Source organism: Motacilla alba, chromosome 20, assembly GCF_015832195.1.
Source record: "Motacilla alba alba isolate MOTALB_02 chromosome 20, Motacilla_alba_V1.0_pri, whole genome shotgun sequence".
NCBI lineage: Eukaryota > Metazoa > Chordata > Aves > Passeriformes > Motacillidae > Motacilla > Motacilla alba.
Window position 1 is genome coordinate 11,313,067 of NC_052035.1, and position 19,132 is coordinate 11,332,198.

At 44.7% G+C, this 19,132-nt stretch overlaps 1 protein-coding gene across 2 annotated transcripts in view; it reads right to left on the reverse strand.

The window, feature by feature from the left end:
* The window catches only part of CDH4 (cadherin 4), a 419,557-nt gene extending 400,913 nt beyond the window's left edge, over positions 1-18,644 (reverse strand). The window contains exons 1-2 of one of the 2 annotated variants that reach the window (XM_038159241.1): positions 18,443-18,644; positions 16,325-16,436 (exon numbers count right to left, since the gene is read on the reverse strand). In XM_038159241.1, coding sequence (XP_038015169.1) covers positions 16,325-16,436; positions 18,443-18,508 — 178 coding nt within the window. In that variant the 5' untranslated portion in view covers positions 18,509-18,644. The remainder of the gene's footprint in view (positions 1-16,324; positions 16,437-18,442) is intronic. The other variant, XM_038159242.1, reaches the window with a different exon arrangement.
* Positions 18,645-19,132: the final 488 nt, after the last annotated feature.

A 19,132-nucleotide genomic window follows, 5' to 3' on the forward strand; every position in this document is an offset into this window, starting at 1 on the left:
ATTCTAAAGCACTTATTTCTACATTGGGGGGGAAAAAGAAAATAGGACAAAAAAAAGAATCTCATTTCCTATCTGGTTCAAAGTTGAGTTTTCAGACCAGTCTTAAAATGCAACTCTTTACCCCAGCTCCAGAAAATTCAATGTCCCTCTGAACAGCTCCCTCAGCCAAATTCTGGGTGTCCTGTTCACCCACTGCTTAAACAGGTGTTTGAAAAGAAAAACAAGTCAAATCTGGATTTGGCCTTTCAGTTGAACTGAATCTGAGACATTCTGAAAGAAGATGTAATTTCTGCCTACTCAAGAAAATGAGCCCATTTAAGCAAATTGAACTATTCACCAATAAATTCTGCTAGGTTAGTCACCACAAGGGCTGAAGAAACTCTAAATGCTGCTGACAAAGACTAACTGCACAGTTAATACAACTTTTTGCCTCATACCCAGGTAATTCTTCATGCATACTCTGAACTTCCAGCTTCCCACCTGGGTCTGCAATGAAATAATGCCTCAGGTAAATCTCATATCTCCAGAGAGCTGCATTTTTTGCATAAATAAGAGCAACAAGTGTGCTTCCAAACCCAAGGAAAAAAAAATCATGTCTAATAAACTACAGTGCTCTAGAGACAGGGAATTCTCACAAGGAATCTCTTTTTGGATACAAATCCCCCTTCTATGACTTAACTTGACCACATCCTAATGAAACAGAATAAACCTGTAAATGGACCAGCCATGGGCACTGTCAAGTCAAGGGCAACTGATTTCAGCTGGACAGGACCTTAGTCCCAAAAAGCTAAAAAAACCCTCAATTCTATTTCATTTCACTACCAATTTCATCTCATTTGTCTGCTTCATTAACTCCTGCTCTATAGACAACACCAGTGCACTCAAAGGCAGAAAGCACTTTTTGGGATTTTTTTATTGTAATACAAGACTATTTATTCCCATATTCAGGTCTCAGCAAAAATAATGAACATTTTAATAACAAGAAGATTCAGAAAGCACCATCTTCTCTCCTGTCTCAGCTCTTTTCAAAGGCTTACTTAATCTTCAATACTTAAAGGATTGTGGAAATATCTGAGGAACAAAGTTCCCTGGTTTATATGGTGCAATTCCCTTGCCACATGTGTCTTATTGGGAAATTACACAGATTTCCCAAATACTGGCACTAAATTTTTACTAGTTTAAAAATTAGCATGAAAGGCCCAATTGCTAAGAAATAAAGCACACAAATTTATGGAAAGACAAAGCTGCACTAACCCATTAATTTTTATATTTTGTTATAACACCAAAACTGCTCTCATTACTTTCTTCTGAACAAGTTTCATAATTGCAAAATTCTCAGGCAGTAAAACTGAAGTGATCTCCATACTCTGCTTTCCTCCTAAATAATGAGCCAACCACCACAGACACACACAGGAGGAAGAAGCCTGTCTATTTTACTAGAAGGACTGAGCTCATGAAAATCCAACTGCATCAATCCTTCTTTTATTATTCTTTCAAACTCCCCAAATCAAATAACTTTCTTGAGCTTGGCTAGAGCCTTCTGAATAGAAATTCCACTGGGGAAAGAGGTTTTAGATTAACAGCACAATACATTCAGAAATCAATAGATAAACCCTCTGTGCAGCAGCTCTACCAAAGTCCATGAGACTGAACTAGGGCTCAGAAAATAGAAAAAACCACTCAGAAACAAATTTCCTGATCTGCCCACTTTTGGTTTTGCACTGAAACCAGCAACATGAACTTCACCTCTGTATCACACCCAGAGAATTGTTGCCTGATGTTCCGCATCAAAAATACTTTTTATTTGCAGCAATATATTCATCGTTGTATTAAAACCAGAGGGTTTGTTTGGTGGTGGTTTTCTTTTAATTTTTAGACTACAGAGATAAAGCTGAAAGGCAATAATGTAACTCCAGGATAACCAGATGTGGGGTGCCCATCCTGATATAACGCAAGCCCTTAAAGCTATAAAACAATGTGACTGAAAGTCAGGTGAGGGAGAAGGGACAGAGTGAAGCTTCCAAACTTATGGTGAAAATTCTTTAAGCCTGGTCTCATCTTCAGTCCAACACCTGGCTTGGGCAGGATCAGCTTTGACTGTTCTCCATGCTGGAAGCAGGACGACTTTTACTTGATCTGTTTGACCTTTTCTCTCCTCATTAATAGTTGTTTTCTCCCTATGCCAGAGTCCCTTTTGCAATCAGAGGATTGGAGGGGAAAGGGTAAATCAGAGCAAGAGCAGGAGTTGGCCAAAGACAACTGGACCAATTTCACTGTGAGCTGCAGTCAGGAGCCCAAAAGCAGAGCACAGCAGAGCTGGCTCTGCTCTGGAAACACACAAAGCCAGCAGCTGCCAGAGAACAGAAAACCTGCTTCTGCCTCTGCCCATGTGCCTGTTCGAGCAGTCACAGGCATCCCGGCTCTGTGGGATGTGAACAGGGCATCCCAGCTCACCACAAAGGGCATCTCCCCACTGCTCCCCCTTGGTTCAACTCCAAACCCACTCAGATTAGATGAGAAATGTACCTGTCTGAGACACAGAGCAAAGTGGATTTCCCCATATTTTTTCCCTTGCCTCACTGGTGCTCCTGTTGTGTTATACTCATTAAATCCCACACTTGTTGTTTATTATCCTGCATTTCTGTAAGGCAAATCTAAAGAAATGTTGCCATGACAAACACAGAGGAGTTTTCATACGAACCTGACCCCCATGATGTCCCTTCCCTCCATTAACAGAGCCCCACTTTAGTGCATCTCAACAAGACAATCAAAATATTTCCAGTCCTGCTGCCGTGAGCCTCACAAAGGGGCCGAGCGCCAAACCCAAAAATCCTTTGCAGCAAAGCAGAAGAGCTTTACACACAGCCAGACCTCTCAGATGCCATGGGCTAGGATACCATGTTATAAGGCTGTAAAACTATGGCCTGTGGCTCCAGTCCAGCCTGCAGAGTAATTTAATCTAACTCACAAAGAAATCAGGAAAATGGCCTCTGCTGTGCTGAATCAGCAGTGCTGGAAGCCGTGCCACCCTCGATCAGCTCCTAAGAGAGTGCTTTGTCCACCGTGCCAACTCTGCGTAGAGCAGCTATTGGGCAGAAGAAAGGACCAGCAGGAATATTATGTGCCAGATTTTCAGTAGATGTAAGTCAGAATACTTCCAATGACTTAAGGAGCCGCACCGATTTACATCATTTCAGGATTATCAGGATTTACATCCACTGGAAGTTTCACTTCTCTTTTTTTTTGCCTTTTAATTAAAAGAATGGTGTGGACTTGGCAGCAGCACGAGCCTTCAAGAGACTAAGATTTGGGAAGGATCCTGAAAAAGTTTTAGGCTCAGGGAATGGCTATAAGCCATTTTTAGTTTAAAAAGATACAGTGGCCAAATTGAAATTCACAGGATGTATATAAATTCTGATCTATTCATGAGCAATATACATAAGCATATATTTTCACTCGTTACACTGGAGCTCCCTAAATATAACAATGGCAAAAGAACAGCAATAAATGAAAACTTTGTTCATTCAATCTGGTTATATATCACAAAAAACTATCAGCACAGATGTTATCCCTATTTATGAGTCACAACCAGCGCCAAAACAAATGCCATGTATTACTTAATTTTTTTTTTCTCCTAACTGCAAGTGCCAAAAAAAATGACTGCCACTGGGATTAGATAAAAACACACAAGTGGAAAAAACCAGAGGGTACTGCTCCTGAGGAAGCAAGCCAACTAGGCAAAGTTGGGTTTGCTCTGATTTCCAAATAAACTCAGAACAAGCACAACACTTCTTGTGACCTCAGAGCAGTTTCTGTTGCTCATCTGCTCACCTCTCAAAGCCAGATCCATCACAAACTTTAGAAAACCTCCCTAAAACCACCCTCAGAAACGTGCACACATCTCGCTTGTTACCTACAGATGACCATGATGGGGAGAGAACAGAAGGAAAGAGAGAATCTGGTGCCTGAGATAGGAACAGATTGATGCTTTAAGAGCAAAATCGACCAGGACCTGTAGGTGTGCCATGGCCAGAACTATACACAGCTGCTCTGGAAGCTCTTTCTGTGGCCCAGTGACCCACTCCCAGCCCAGCTGAGCCTCAGGAACACTTAAAAATAGGCTCAGAAATAAACAGGCCACTGTTACCAGCGCAGTTCAGCGGATGTGTTACACAAGAACTTAAAATAAACTGTTCCAAAAGCTACCTCAGGAAACAAAAACTTAAGGCAAAAGGCCTCCGTCTGGAAGGAATGCAGCCTCATTCCATCACACCTTTTTCACCACTCACCTCTGAACAGGTCAGCTTTAAACCTCCTTCTGCCAACGAGGCCAATTTAAATGTGTTCTTCAAAGGCTTCTGCAATTTTAAGAGTATTAAATTTTATACCTCCTAAGCTATTTATTAGCTGAGGAAGAACTTAATTGACATTCACCAGATATTAACTTTTTCTGAGCATATGCTACAGATTTTGATATACAACCTTGAGGTTTTTTCTTTACTTTTTGCTGTTGGTTAGTTTGGTTTCCTTGTTTTTCCTTTTTCAGGACAGCTCTCCTAAGAACAGGTTTCTCAGTTAGTGGATTCCCTACAAATTTCTGCAGGAAGTGCAGACAGATATACTGCAATAAAAGACTGCTCACAAGAGACCCGATGCAGATGAAAGGTCAAAAAACCACTCAGACTGTTAATAAACTGATGCAGAAATATTGTCTTTGCTTTAAGTCTCCATAATTGACACCACTTCCACACCCAACATGAACCCTGGCCCAGCAGTTCTGTGGGGTCCCCAAGGCTCCAGGCACCCACAATTCTTCTTCCCACCCACCCTTATTTTAATTTTCTATATTTTTTTCCCAAACAGCTCCACTCCACAGATGTCAGACTCTCCCTCTTACAGGTGCATTGCCAAAGGACACAACTGCTGCATTTACAGAATTCATTGTCACAGCTCCCAAGCAATGAAACTTGCTCTGTTACTGCACAGGTAAAATCGGCTGTGCCACCTCTGCTTGGTTCTGCTGCTCTTTAACAGGATACAGCCTGTCTCAATTCACAGCAGAAAGGGAAAATAAAAACTTTGTTTTATTGAAAATACAGGAAGATTCGTTCCAGTGAAATGCCTCACGTGCACTGCTCTCTGCCAAAACACCATGGTCAATTCAGCACTCAGGAATGCCCCCAGTGCCATGCCCTGGGCACTCAGTGAGCAGGGTGGGGTTAAACCTCTGCTAACACCAGCCCAGACTCTGCCAACTGCCCCTGCCCACACAGCCCTTCTGGGAGGGCATCAGAGCATTGCTGAGCTCGAAATGCCCTCCAAGACCATCCACCACTCACTGTCCCCTGTCCCCAAGTGCCACATCCTCATGGCTTTGAAATCCCCCAGGGATGGTGACACCACCACTGCCCTGGGCAGCTGTGCCAGTCTTGAACAACCTCTTTGGTGAAGAAATTTTCATCCTGCTCAACCTAAATCTTCTGAATTTCTTCTTGCCAGGAGGTCTCAAAAGCAGCTGGTACAACTGGAGTAGTTTGCTTGTTAGCAGATACAGCAACCAGCCTTTTAACTTTGAATTTCTCTTATATCTGAGACTCCAGGCAAACAAAAAAAAAAGAAGAAAAATCTTTCAGTAAACTTTGCACAGAGATAATCAATCTCCTATTCAGTTATTTGAACAGGCATCTAGAGTTTAGCGTTGCAGAGATCACTGAACTTTTCCTGATGAGGGTCTCTTCTTGCAGTTTGAAAAAAGGATGGGGAAATCTTTGGGTGCAATCCAAACATTTTTTATAGCTGCAATCCTTGAATATTTCATCACTCCAAATCTTGCCTTGACCTATAGTTTTCTCCTTCATCCTATCAACCATACATATATTTTTCTTCATCCTCAACCTGTCCCTTCTGTCCAGAGGCAAAGGAAAAATCCAAACAACATGAAAAATCCTTTTTTTTTTTATAATGCCATTTACCCACATTGCTTTGGCCTCTACAGAGGACCAAAAAGAAGGACTGAATCAATTCAAAAATGTTCAGAAGCCCATAAAAAGGTAAATAAGTGGAAGTCCATTTTCCAAAATAATTCAGGCACAATATAAAAATATTTAAGGTTTATGGAGATGAGCAGAACAGTTGCCTTTCATGTGTAATTGTGTAAACCTGTTTTGAAGGGAGAAAAGCAACCAGCCAGCAACATCATGCTCCTAAAAGACAAGCACCAGGGCACAGAGAGTCTGAAACCATGACTTCTTCTGCCTCTCCAGGAAAGGATTTTCACTGGGAGCAAAACACTCCAGATTCTCTAGCCCAGCTCTTTTTCCCCTCTGAACTGAGATGCTTCAGAAGACTTCAGCAGAGAGAGTCTCTTCCTCCAGCACAGGGAGCAGCATCTGCCTTTCTTCAGTTACCAAAACACACAGGCGTGATGGGCAAAATTAAAGAGAGACACTAAACAGTCAAATATTTCAGTGTGGGCTAGGCCTCCTAAAAAGCTCTGTGAATAATACAGATCTATAAAAATAGGCAGTGCAACACCCAGCTGCTCTGTGTAGGGTGAGCACCTTGCTTTCCTCACCTTCCAAGGTGAGGTGGGAAATGGGAACACAGCAAAGTGGAAATCCCCAGCCATCAGTGGAAACAGGTTACACCAGAGTGCATACTCCACAGCCAGGTACAGCCCTGCTTTGGCTTTCATTTAATCCCATTCTTCCAGCTCCCCTTGGGATTAGGAACAGCTCTGTCAATAAAAATGGCTTTTAAGGAGCAGACCTGCAGCAGCCTGAGGAAAGGCAAGGTGAACATTTTGTCCTGTAGCCTGGACATTCCAACAGCAACAGCATTTTACTGAAACTCCATGAACCTAGCCTAGGCTTTTAACCTGGAATGTCTCTAGATGGTGAAAATTCAAAGGTCCCAACGTTTGTAATTCTCATAAAAGTCAGGGAAAGTACTGACAACGGAGGGCATTTGGAATTGTGTTTCCACAGATCCCAATAGACAACATGAGGACATTAAAGGCTCTGTTCACCAAGCCATCATTCCAATTTTAGTTACTGAAATAACTACCCAGAGCATGTTCTAATGGTGCATGGTCAGAGCAGAAGGCTCTATCACATGGGCTCTGCCACAGCCTGTTCTGAACCGGGTTTGTTCAATCCTTTATTAACAGAACAGATAAAGGAATGCAGCATATGCTGGTTACATCTGCAAACCATACACAAGCAGGATACAACTGCAACGCTGTTGGATGTCGAGATCAGAATTCAAAATAATCCAAATCAGTTAGATAAGGCTGATGATAAAACAAAAACAAGATGTAATTCAACAGAAGAGGAGCAAGGTAACACAATTCAGCAGGATTAATCAACTACACATACAGAAAATGACTGGGTAGGTAGCAGTTCATCAAAAAACGATGTAGGAGGTTATACTGGATCACAAGCTGAACATGAGTCAACAGTATCATACTGCTAAGAAAAAAAGCAATCATCACATTAGATAAATCAAGTGGAGTGTTGCCTGCAAAACAGGCAGAGTAATATTCCCTGTCTGTTCAGCACTGCGAGACTTGGCTGGCAGCATCACATCAACCTGGAGTATCGTGTTCGTAACAAAGACAAGGGCTCAGAGGAGGGAGCCAAGCACGATACACAAAAGGCAACACATGAGAGATTCAGCCTAGAGAACTTGGAAAAAAAATTCAGTTGTGTTGGGGGAATTAAAAAAAAAAAATCAGCAACTGTTCTGTGTGTCCATGACAAATACAAACAGGGTTAAATTGCATCAAGAGAGCTCCACTTAAACTCAGAGGAAGGAAAGGGAAGCAAAGTAATATACTGGCTTTGGTCCCCAGCAATGGATCTTCAAGCCCACATCAGGGACAAAGCAATTACAAGGGAGCTGCTCGTGCTCTAGGGAAGGAGTGTGCACCAGAAATCCTCCAGAGCTCCTCCAGCCCTGGTTCTGAGCCCAGGAAACACCAACACACAGGTCCAGGTGACATCACAATCAGCTCTTGGTGGCATTTATACAGTTATCTGTTCACCCCCACTGACCACATCAGGAACAAACAGGTTATTACATTTCGTACTTTAAACTAGTCCTGACTTGCACTTTGTCACCTGCAGTAACTTCTTTATTTTCCACCATCTTACCAAGCTGACATGTTTTTCTTTCATATACCAATAATTCCAATATGCTTTTTTTGCTACATGGTGAAGTAACAGACATTTGTTTCACTGACCTGCCTTTTATGATTCTCTAGACATGAACTGACAGAGAGAGTTGATACATAGCTCTGTATAGAACAATTCTTGTAATCTTGACTATTTATCTTTAGATAATTGCTACATTCATAATTATTTTAAAGACAATTTCATTTAATAAGGATTGGAATTACTATGAGACAAACTCATTGTAACAAAATTTGTGACTAACCTCTGAACTGCTAGGAAATTGTGATTTATAATAGGCATAGTAATAGCCTTTAATGACTGCAGTGCTTCTGGGTATCAACGAAAACAGACTGGCTCATTTCAAAGCAGAAAGGGCATCTATTTTACTTTTTCCTCCTTCATGGGTGGCCCATACATATCTTCAGGGTCCTTGGAGGAGCTTCCAACACCCCCACCGTGCGTTGCACACAGTGGCTGCCATGACCAGGCTCGTGTTAATGGGCTGCAGCTGATGTGACCCCTGCGAGCAGCACAACCAGCACAGCCCCGAGTTACTGCCACTGGCTCTCTGCTACACAACAGTGCCACCAGAGTAGTGAGGGCATGGAAAAAAAATAAAAATTGTTGTATTAAAGGGAGCAGGGAAGGGGAATGTGGATGCTGCAGCCTGGGGTCGCGAGGCACGGGGCGGCCGAGTGCTCCCAGGGACAGCGCAGCCCATATGCCAGAGCATTTGCCACTTCACGCTCCTTCTGTGCAACTGCAATCCAAAATTAATAAATAAATTAGGGATAATGAACATAAACAAGAGAAATCACAAGCCTGTGGCAAAAAGAGATCTTGTTCAGCCCAAGCGTTTTTCATGTCGCAGAAAACTTGCTCAGGAAACAAACATCCTCCTGAAAGGAGCGAAGTAGCTGGCTATAAGACAAATATTTTGGGTTAAACGGTAGCTCCACATGTTCTCTTTCATTCTGCTAAAAATAAAGAGGAAACTGAGTGCTTTTTCAATGGAAGTGCTACATTTCCTTATGCCAGGAGACAAACTATGCCTAGGTTAAGTCTGGACATTAATGGAAGCAAACAGCTGAATGCTGGTCCCTGGTGTTTCAATTATTCCCTCTTTAGAGGTCGCGCTTCCAAGAAATTAAAGAAACACAATTTCCCAGTATAGATCACGTTTTGCAGGCTGTTGCAATGTTTTTATTTAAAGCTGTGTGATTTGTATTTGAAGAAAAGCTCAGTTCATCCCTCTGTCTTTTCATCTATTCACCTGCAGAGTGTCTCCCAGGGTCAGAGCCCAGTGGAGGCTGCAGAGCTGCCTGCCCAAGCCCCTGCTCAGCACAGGGACAGACAAAGCAGGCTCCAGGACCACTTCCAGGTGGGCTCCAAGTATCTCCAAGAACAGAGACCTCATGGCATCCCTGAGAAACCTCCTCCAGTGTCTCACAACCCTCAGGATGGAAGTTTCTTCCCACATTTCAGGGCAGCGTCCTGCATTTCAGTGTTAGCACCCATTTCGTTCTGCCCTTCCTCTGTGCACCTCGTCTCAGCACATTCTCACAAGGAGTTTATACACAATTATAAAGTCTTCTCCAGGCTTAAACAATCCCAGCACTCTCATTTCAGAAATACTAATAAATAAATATTAAAACTAAATATCTAAACAAATATATCATGGCATCCTGAGCAGTAAGAAAACCCTGCCATGGCAGGGCCGGCCAAGGACACTTCTGGGCTTTACCTGGACAAACAGCCCTGGGGGTCATGCAGGCACCAAAAGGAAAATGCAATGTGAAGCCAAATCCTCTTCAGAAGCTTTGGCTAGAGCACAGAAGGTTTACATACACAAAAAAGGGATACACAGGTCAATTCCATGGAGCCTGCAGAGGTTCCTCTACAGTGCTCCACATCAGGATCCTGGGGAAATCTGCCTGGAATCAGTCACAGGCTCATCCCAATCCCCCTGCCAAACCTCTCAAAGCAGGCAAGGACTGGTCTTTGGTTTTCAAACACCTCTGTCTGGTCTTAGTTCTTACTACTTCCATTTGCCTGAAAATAAAAAATTCCACTTGATACAGCGATGGCCTTAATTCTGAATATACCAGTAACCTCAAATCAAACCAACTCCCATCTTGCCCTATGTTACTCAAATTCATTCTATGAGAAACATTAAGCAGCAGATTTCCAATGAAATCCTATCCTCTGTACTTTTAATCTCTTCTTGCCCTTCAAATAAGACTTTTAAGTATTATCTATATTGCTAAAATATTCTATGAGCTGTGCACATGGCCCAAGCTGCTGTGGAAGCAAGTACTTCCCCAGCTTGGGTTTGCAATGAAATAAATTCCATCTAAAAAAGCATGAGACTCATTTCCAGGGTAGAAATTAAGGCAGAAGGAGGCCTACATATAAATATCAATGAAATTAGGCAATGAGAACTGGCATTAGGTCAATGAAAATTAGGCAAGAAAATATTTCACTGCTAGAATAAATAAGTTTCAATTGCCACATGCAAAAACCGTAATTTCCAGAATGCTTTCAGCATCTGCTCTGTGAGATCAGAGCTCATGAGCTCTGTCAGTGACAGTCAATTCCTGTACAAAGAACTGACTCGAAAATTAACATTTTCCAACCTTAAAAGCCCTAAAATGATCAGCTTAGTGTTCAAAACAACAGGTATTTCACAATAAATAACTAATTGATACTGTTCCAGACACAGCTTATTTCCTAAAAGCCTAAGCATAAATAAAGAAATGAATAAATTATTCAATAGAAATTGTTGTTTCATCTTCTTCCTTAATACCTATCTAGAATGCCTAATTTGAAGCAGCACAATTCTCTAGCAGACAAATCTCTGAAAAAACAGAGAAGCTTCAAGTCTGTTGTTGGAGAAGCAGATTTATCCAGATAAAAATCAGTTAACTCCCCAGAATGCAGAAAAATGTAATTTTGCTTGGGTTTGAGGAATTTGGTTCAAAGCTCTGAACTAGAAAGCAATATATACAGTTATTAAACAGTGTAAGGGGATTAACTCTACAGAGTGTTATTGACTACTCCAGTCTCATTAACTGCAATTTTATTTAGATAAAAATGTCATCTTAAACATCATTTTTGTGTCAGAAGTTAGATCTGAAGAACAACATTAAAAATACATAGGCATCAGCAGTTCCCTGCTCGGCAGCAGCTCTTTCTGGGGTCTCCCCTGGAACTCATGATGGAAATGATGGTTTTGATTTGCAACGTGCCCATCACGAGAAACTGCTTTTAAAAGAAGTTGTCCTGCAGAATGTGAGAAGTGCTTTCTGAGAGGCAGCTCCACTGGAGCTTGTGCAAGCTGAACACAGAGAGCTGATGCCTGCCTGCCCCCCGTTCCTCCAAGAAAGGAGTGAAGAAAGGTGAGGGTGAGTTCTGGGCTCCCAGGGCCGCTCTCCTACTTTCAGATGTTATTAGGGAACTGTGAAGCTAATTACGTGTACAATAACTGCAGTAACTGCTTTTCATGCAGAATCACAGACCAGAAAATAATGAAAACACAAATGGAAAAGCCTCTCTGCTTTTTTTCAACTCTGAGCAGCTTGGAGAAGGCACTGGCTGTTCCAGGAGGCTGCAGCAGAGCTGCTGCAAGCACCAAGCAACCCCAAGAGGTGCTCAACAACCTCACCAAACACCAGAACAAATCCAGCAGTGCTCAGGCTCTTCCCTGCCCAAAAGCACCCACAGGACACAGCAGAGGGCACCTGGAAGACACAGGCATGACTGTGGGCAGGGCAGCCTCAGACATCCACACACCCTTCAGATCCATGCCTTGACCCGCCTGTGGAAACCAAGCTCCTGCCAAAACTGACAGCAGGTGGGTACTGGGTATTTTCTGGACTCTAAAGCCAGGAAAAGCGGGAAGCCTGCACCATCTACAGTACTCTCCACTATCCCAGGGAGACTGGGGATGCTGGGGTTTTTTGGTCTACGCAGCCAATATTTTCTAAACAGCATTCACAGCCTTCCTGAGTTTTAATATTGGATGTGGTGAGGGCTAAAAAGGATGGAGCTTTTGAAATCTCAGTGGAGAGAACAAAAAGCTTTTGACCATGAAGAACATCCTACCTCTCAAAAACTTACAAGAGATTATCTCTATAGTGAATTCTTATTAAAAAAAAAAAAAAAGTGGTATTCCAATAAAGCTTTTATGTATTTTTTTAAACCAAAAATCATGCTAGTAAAAAATCCTAGAATAGAAGCAATTACATTTTTATGCATTTGCATGAGCTTGGCTAACTTTGGTTTCATACATTTGCTTAGAGCAGAACATGCTGGCAGAGTTTATTCATCTCCCCACATGAAAATAAAGTGTGCTGCCACAAACTTGTCCCCAAACGTGGCTGCCCACACAAGAGAAGTTCCCCTGCTCACAAAGGGATGCACAGAAAACACAAAAAAGTGGCTCTACCTCTCATCTGCTCGTGGTGTCTGCTGTGAGTTGTTTTGTTAGGTGTGTTTGAGAGGTGCTGGAGCCCTGGAGGGGTCACGATGGAAGAATAGTGCATTCAACACCCTGATGTCATCCCACCCACTCCCAGCCACCACAGCCTCACGGCATGCCAATTAAACCTCAACTTCTAATTCTGAAAAACTTCTTTTCTTATTAATCATAATCTTAAAAAACACTACAAAAAATCCAAAAGGGCACAAAGCCAATAGCAAGAGTATCATATTGCTCACCACTTCCAGCATCCTACTCCTTCTCTCCCTCCTTCCCCAAGAGGCCGCTGGTCTCCATCACTCCCAAACACTGAGTTCACATCAGGAATCAGATCCCCTGGGACACGGCTCAACTGCTTCAGTGCAGCCCCACATGCCCCTGCTCCCCACCCCTCAGGACCAATGTTCTCACCACGTTAAGTTAGCATGAATAATTAACAAAGAGGAAAAGATCCCCGTGCCACAATCGTCCTCTGCCATACTGCAGACATGGAGATCTTTGCCTCAGGCTAAAGAAGAAAATACTTAACAAAGCTATCTTAAACATTATCATGCATCAGTGATCAAGACTAAATTTATTATCCTACAAAGAAAAACAAAGAGAAAAAAGTATAACAGATTACACCCCAGTAGCTTTCATTAAGAGCTGCGGTGATGGCATTTCTGAGGAAGGCACTGGCTCCACAAATCACCTCAGCTCCCACCCCATCATCAGGCCACAGTGTTGGCAGTGATGTGCAGCGTGTGGTATTTGTGGCACTACTGGGGAAAACTATTTTAAGTCTAATTAACATGAAATTTTTAGAATGCAGATGCTTTTCATTTATACATAAAACAAAATGCCGCGACATTTCTCCCATCCATTTATCATAAACAAGTTAATTACTGTGTAACAAATAGCTCCTGCTAGAATCTGTATGTTTTGAGCATGTTAGAGAGCTGACTCAGGCAAATAAGATGAACCACAAAGTAGTAGCTAATAGCTTACGGCATACTTATAATAAAACAATGACTCTGTAAAAGCTCTTGTTGTCAAATTAAGGCTAAGCTATTTCCATTGGAATAAACCAATTATAAGCAGTGATTATCTGTTTAACTTGATTCAAACCTAGAATACTATAAACACTTTCATTTTGATGCATTCATAACAGTGCATACATTTGAGAGCTGGATCTTGCAAAGCTTAAAAGGGAAATGCTAGATTTATTTATTGCCTCACAGAACCATGAACATCACAATTTCTCCATGGTGTGGAGGAATTTCACCACCATGCTGAGCGCTGCGTGCTCCCTGATTTCTGACGGACAAACCTTCAGGGATGAACTGCCCCAGGACAGCCCACCTCTCCTTCCTAAGGACAAGGTGAGCATTACCCATAAACACCCTCACGTTCACTCTGTGAAATACCCCGAGAGCCATCCAAGCTACAGACACACTTTTTCCAACCCCCAGATTCCAGGAAAGCACTGACAGGTGAATTTCTGCCTACTTTCTTTCTTCTTCTTTTTTTTTTTTTAATTCAGGCAAACAGTCCCATTTGGCCTGCAGATGAAATACTGAATGCTGATGAATAAGATGGTGGTAGCTGCTGGCAGCAGAGCTCTGCGTGGTAAGATGGTGTGAAATAGTACATATGTCAATCTATCAAACATGATAATGTAAGCAATCTGAACCCATTTTTGGTCTGAACTATTGTACAATACTTCACCCAGATGGAAGAAAGAGATAAACATTTTATGCTTCAGACACATCAAGTGCTAGGAAGTAAAATTAAACCTAAACTGGAAAACTACCAATTTTACATGCTAGAGTATATATAAAGAACAACACAAGCATGAAGAAGAATTTTCTTGCCCATTATTGTATAAATTAATTAGATATATTTGCTTCCCATGATAAACAACAGCATGTATTTGACTGTAGATTAAAAGGTGCAAAGATGATAGTTTTCTTATTAGCAAACACAGCACTTGCACTTTTTTTTTTCCCTTCTTTTGTTGAGAAAATGCTTTTAAATCATGGAACCTGTGACAACGTTATCAGGACGTGAATCTTACAAATGGGGCATGGATACATAATGTCCCCAGGGTGAGTTCAGCCCTAAACCAGAGGCAGGGTTGCCATGACTAATGTAAAACTACAACTGGTCCCTAAAGGATAAAATCAAATAGAAATATATTTTCATTCAAATCAACTTGACAGCCTGTGTAAATATAATTTCATATTTAAAAATTATCAGTTAAACCAGAAATGCAATGACAGCCACTGTGCTGCTCTGAAAGTCACAGCCATCTAATGCCTCTGAGCAGACCCTTCTGCTCCATCCCTGTTTGTCCACCTCCATAAACACAGCACAATTTATCAAGCACTAAACTGCAAAGAAACCACTCTTCTGAGCAAATATATTTATGACACGGCTTTCTACAGTACTCAGAGAACATTTTTTATCAAATAATTTGCAAAGCTAAAAGAGCATGAAATCTACCCAGTTTCCACGCTGACCTGTAAAGTTGCCTTCACGTCTGGGAAAAATTGCTGCAAAGGGTGTAAACTATTGGTATTTGGTCTTTTCAGGGTTGTATAATCTTGAGTTTGTCCATCTCAATTCCCTCTCTGGTTACCCTTCAAACTAAAAATAAACTCCCCAAGGTCTACTAATTAATGCCAGGCCAGTCAAGAGAATTCCTGAACAGCAACACTAAGACAACTGGGCACAGAAACAAAAGTGATTGCCAGCTCATGCAGAGCAAAAATGTCCAGTCCTGGATTCTGCTGAAGCCAGAGAGAACACTGACAACTCCCCCTCTCTTCTGAGAAAAATCAAAGCAATGGAGCAGGTGTTTGGTCTGGAGGAAGACAGAAATCCCAGCTTTCTGGCACAGAGACATGCATGCAAGCAAAATGTACTCAGGAAAACACTGTAAAATACAGTTACAAAGCCTTGAGTAGAGCACCAAGTCCTGACGTGCTCCCCAGCCTCCTGGGCTGCTGGGGGTTTGGAATTCTGATCTTCAAAAATTCTCTTGGAATAAAGTATTTTTCTGTGTCATGCAAATATAAAGTTTAATTATTTTTAACTTGAGAAGGATACAGAGCAATACACAGGATAATCTACTGTTATTTGGATTATGAAGACATCTTAGAGTTTACAAGCACAAAAGTGGTTATAATCCTGCAATTACTATACAGCTAATTGGTAGTTTCTTTTTGCCTGTGTTTTCATGTTTTCAGTGGGGCAGTAATGAAAATGAATGCCACATTTGTGAACAGAATGTCTGTAGGCTTGTTTACCACATTTCCAACAACAACGTCTGCTTTATCATCCATTTCAAAGCAGAGATAATTTAGGGATCTTTGAATTTCATACATAAAAATACTTTCTAAAATATCAGATGCAGAGTTCCTTCAGACAGGGTGGGAGTGGGAGACTCAAGAGTAAAGTGATGACCTCGCATGGTGTAACAAACAATCCACCTGAAGCAGACAGCAGCGGACTTGGAATGATTCATCTGCATTCAAAACTGTGCTCAGGTAAACCACTTAGTGTTTCATCCTCCTACAAACATAATTCTGCAGACAATTTCACCATCAAAACCAGCATCTTTAAGCCTCCTTTCACCTCCTGAAAATACAGTTATTGCAGAAGCTATTAAGCTTTTTATTCCACTTACCTTTGAGTAACTTCTGCCCTTCCATGATATTCTGGGAGATGAATGCTGTGTAGTCTTGTTCTGAGAAGCCAGGCTTGCATGTGGGTCTAACTGTAAGATCCCCATTGTGTGCCTGCAAAAACAAAACAAGGGAAATGCACACCATGACTTTTGTCATTTGGGAAAACATTTTGCACCCAGTGATGAAGTGTTTAGGCATGAGCAAACCTGAACAGTAAAGCAGTGTGCAAGTAGAAGTTGCTTGTGTTAGAGTGCCTATCTGTTGGAGTGGATCCATACTGTAGCTGCAAAAAATAAAATGGGCCAGCAATACTTGCCTGACTACAAGAGAGCATTGTTTGTAGGGAGGCTGGAATACTGGGCACTGTCAGAAGAGGGGAGGAAACAAAGAGCAGCAATTCATCAAGGCGCTGTGCTCGAACTGGAGACACGCTAAGGCCTGATGTTGCAACATCCAAACCACCGAGGTTTGCTACTGAGAGACTGGGCAGACCCCAGTATGGAAGGGGAAAAAACACAGGAGCCTGCAACCAGGTGAGGACACCCTTCCTTCCCCTTCACCCTCGCAGCAGCATCCCAGGCTCTGCCTGCTGGAGCCCGTCGGACTCTCCAGGCTCTGCTCTTGCCCCGGCAGTGGGAAGGAAAGGAGGGATCCCCAGTTAAAAACGTGACAATGCACAGAATCGTGCACAACGCGCCAGCACCTAGAGAGAAGCAGCCAACGAAACACTCGGCTGCAACTTTGGACTGAGCAGAGAATCCAGCCCCCGCCACGGGGACGGGGCAGCGCAGGCACAGCAGCCCAGGCTCCTTGGGATTCCCTGGCAGGGAAGGTCCCAGACCCCATCTCCGGAGGAACTCGCTGACAGCACACAAGCCCGTGATTTATGCGCGCAGAGTGCCAGGTGATTTACGCACTAACAAGTGCTGGTGGCAGGGGATTTCTAACGCGCCCGGGCTGTCGGCAGAGCCAGCCAGAGCATCGCTTAGCGATGCTGCCGGCACCTCCGCCGCCTCCAGAGCCGGCTGCAGCCGGGGGAGCGGCGCCTCCCCGCAAAGTGCAACTCCAGGCGGGCACCTGCCTCCCGGGGGAGCACCGCAGCCCCCCGCACCCCCAGACACTCCCGCACACAGGCTGCGCCGCTCCAGAGGCACGGAAACGAAAAGGAGAGAAGGGTCCTTTCGGAGGAGCTTAGTAAGCAGAACACAAGCCAATGTACTCGGCTTAAAATCACGCTCGGGAGACGGATGCCAGCTACTGCATGGGAAGCGCAAGGAAGCGGCGGCTCTGTTGGACTCTGACCGCGGCTGGCAAGATGTTGCCATCGGGAAACATTTCAAAGGGTCTCACCGAGGACAGCGGGCTTCGAATCTGAAATCGCCCCGTTATCAGAGCGGTGCTCGCTAGGGGAGAGCGCATCGGGGCTATTCCTGAGCACCCATCAGCCTCCACAAGGCTCGGGACATCCTCACGGATTCTACTTGGCACCGGGGGATGGAGGCAGAAAAATAAGCGGCTCTTGTTCCCGCAGCCAGCCCAGCCCGAAAGCCAGCAGCCGCCCGGCTCGCTCTGTAACACTGCAGCCACGCGTTCAGGCGCTTGTTGATGTTCTACAGGAACCCTTCAATTTCAGGCGCCGTGGGAATAAAACCCTAAAAATCCCAAACTTTCAGAGCATCACCCCCCGGCTCGATCCGGGCCCGCTCGGTTGGGTTTATAGGCTTGGAAAAATAAAAGTTAGGGGCTGCAGCGGGCGCGGGCGGAGCGGGGCTCGGCGCGGAGCGCGGCGCGGCCGCGGGGGCTCCGCGGGGCTCGGAGCGGCTCCGCGCCGGGACGCGCCGCTGCCCCCGAAGTTTCTCCGGCGAGGCGCAGCGCGGAGCGTACTTGTGCCAGTACCGCGGCGGCACCTGAGCGGCGGCTCAAAAAAAAAAAACCCCAACAATTAAAAACTGCACAGCGGCGATTCGATTTTAAAAAAGGAGGTGCGAAACCGCAGCGCGGCGGGGGCGGCGGCAGGAGCTCCGCGCACCCACCACCATCACGCTCCGAGCCCGAAGTTGCCGCGGCGGGCGCGGAGGAGCCGCGGCGGGGATGGCTCCGCGCCCGTTTCCACTTACCGCCGCCGAGCCCCAGACGGGCAGGAGGAGCAGCAGCAGCAGCCGCCGCCTCGGGCCGGCGCTCATGTCGGCGGCGGGCGGGCGCAGCGGAGCGCTGGCGGTGCGGCGAGGAGCGCAGCGGAGCCGGCCGGGTCCCGCGGCCGCTCCGGGCTGCAGGTGAAGCGCCCGCCGCGCGCCGCCGCCGCGCCCCGCCCCGCGCGCGCGGGCACGCGCCGCTTAAAGCGACAGGCGCCGCCCCGCCGCGGGGGGAGCGAGGGGATGAAGGTGATGATGATGATGATGGTGGCGGTGGTGGAGGGGGAAAGGGAAAGAGTTAGGGGTTCGGCGGCGCTGTCGCGTCCTCTCTCAGCGCCCTGACGAGCTCCGCGATCCGCGGGAGCCTCGTCTGTCCGGAGGAGAAACTTACGCGTCCGAATTGTGGCGAAAAGCTGGTGTGTTCTGGGAAGGAAGCCCAGCCAGCCGGCATGCAGGGAGATCGTGGGTTCACATCATGGAGCGCAGTGCTGATGGTGCCAGGGCCGTGGTTTGATGCCCGCCATTCACTGAAGGGTTGGGTTTGAAGATCTGTGCCCCTTCCAGCTCAGATCCGATGATTCCCTGATCACCGAGCCCAACCACCAACCCAGCTCTGCCACTGTCACCTCCAACCATCACCCAGCACCAGATCCAGACATCTCTGAAACCTCCGGA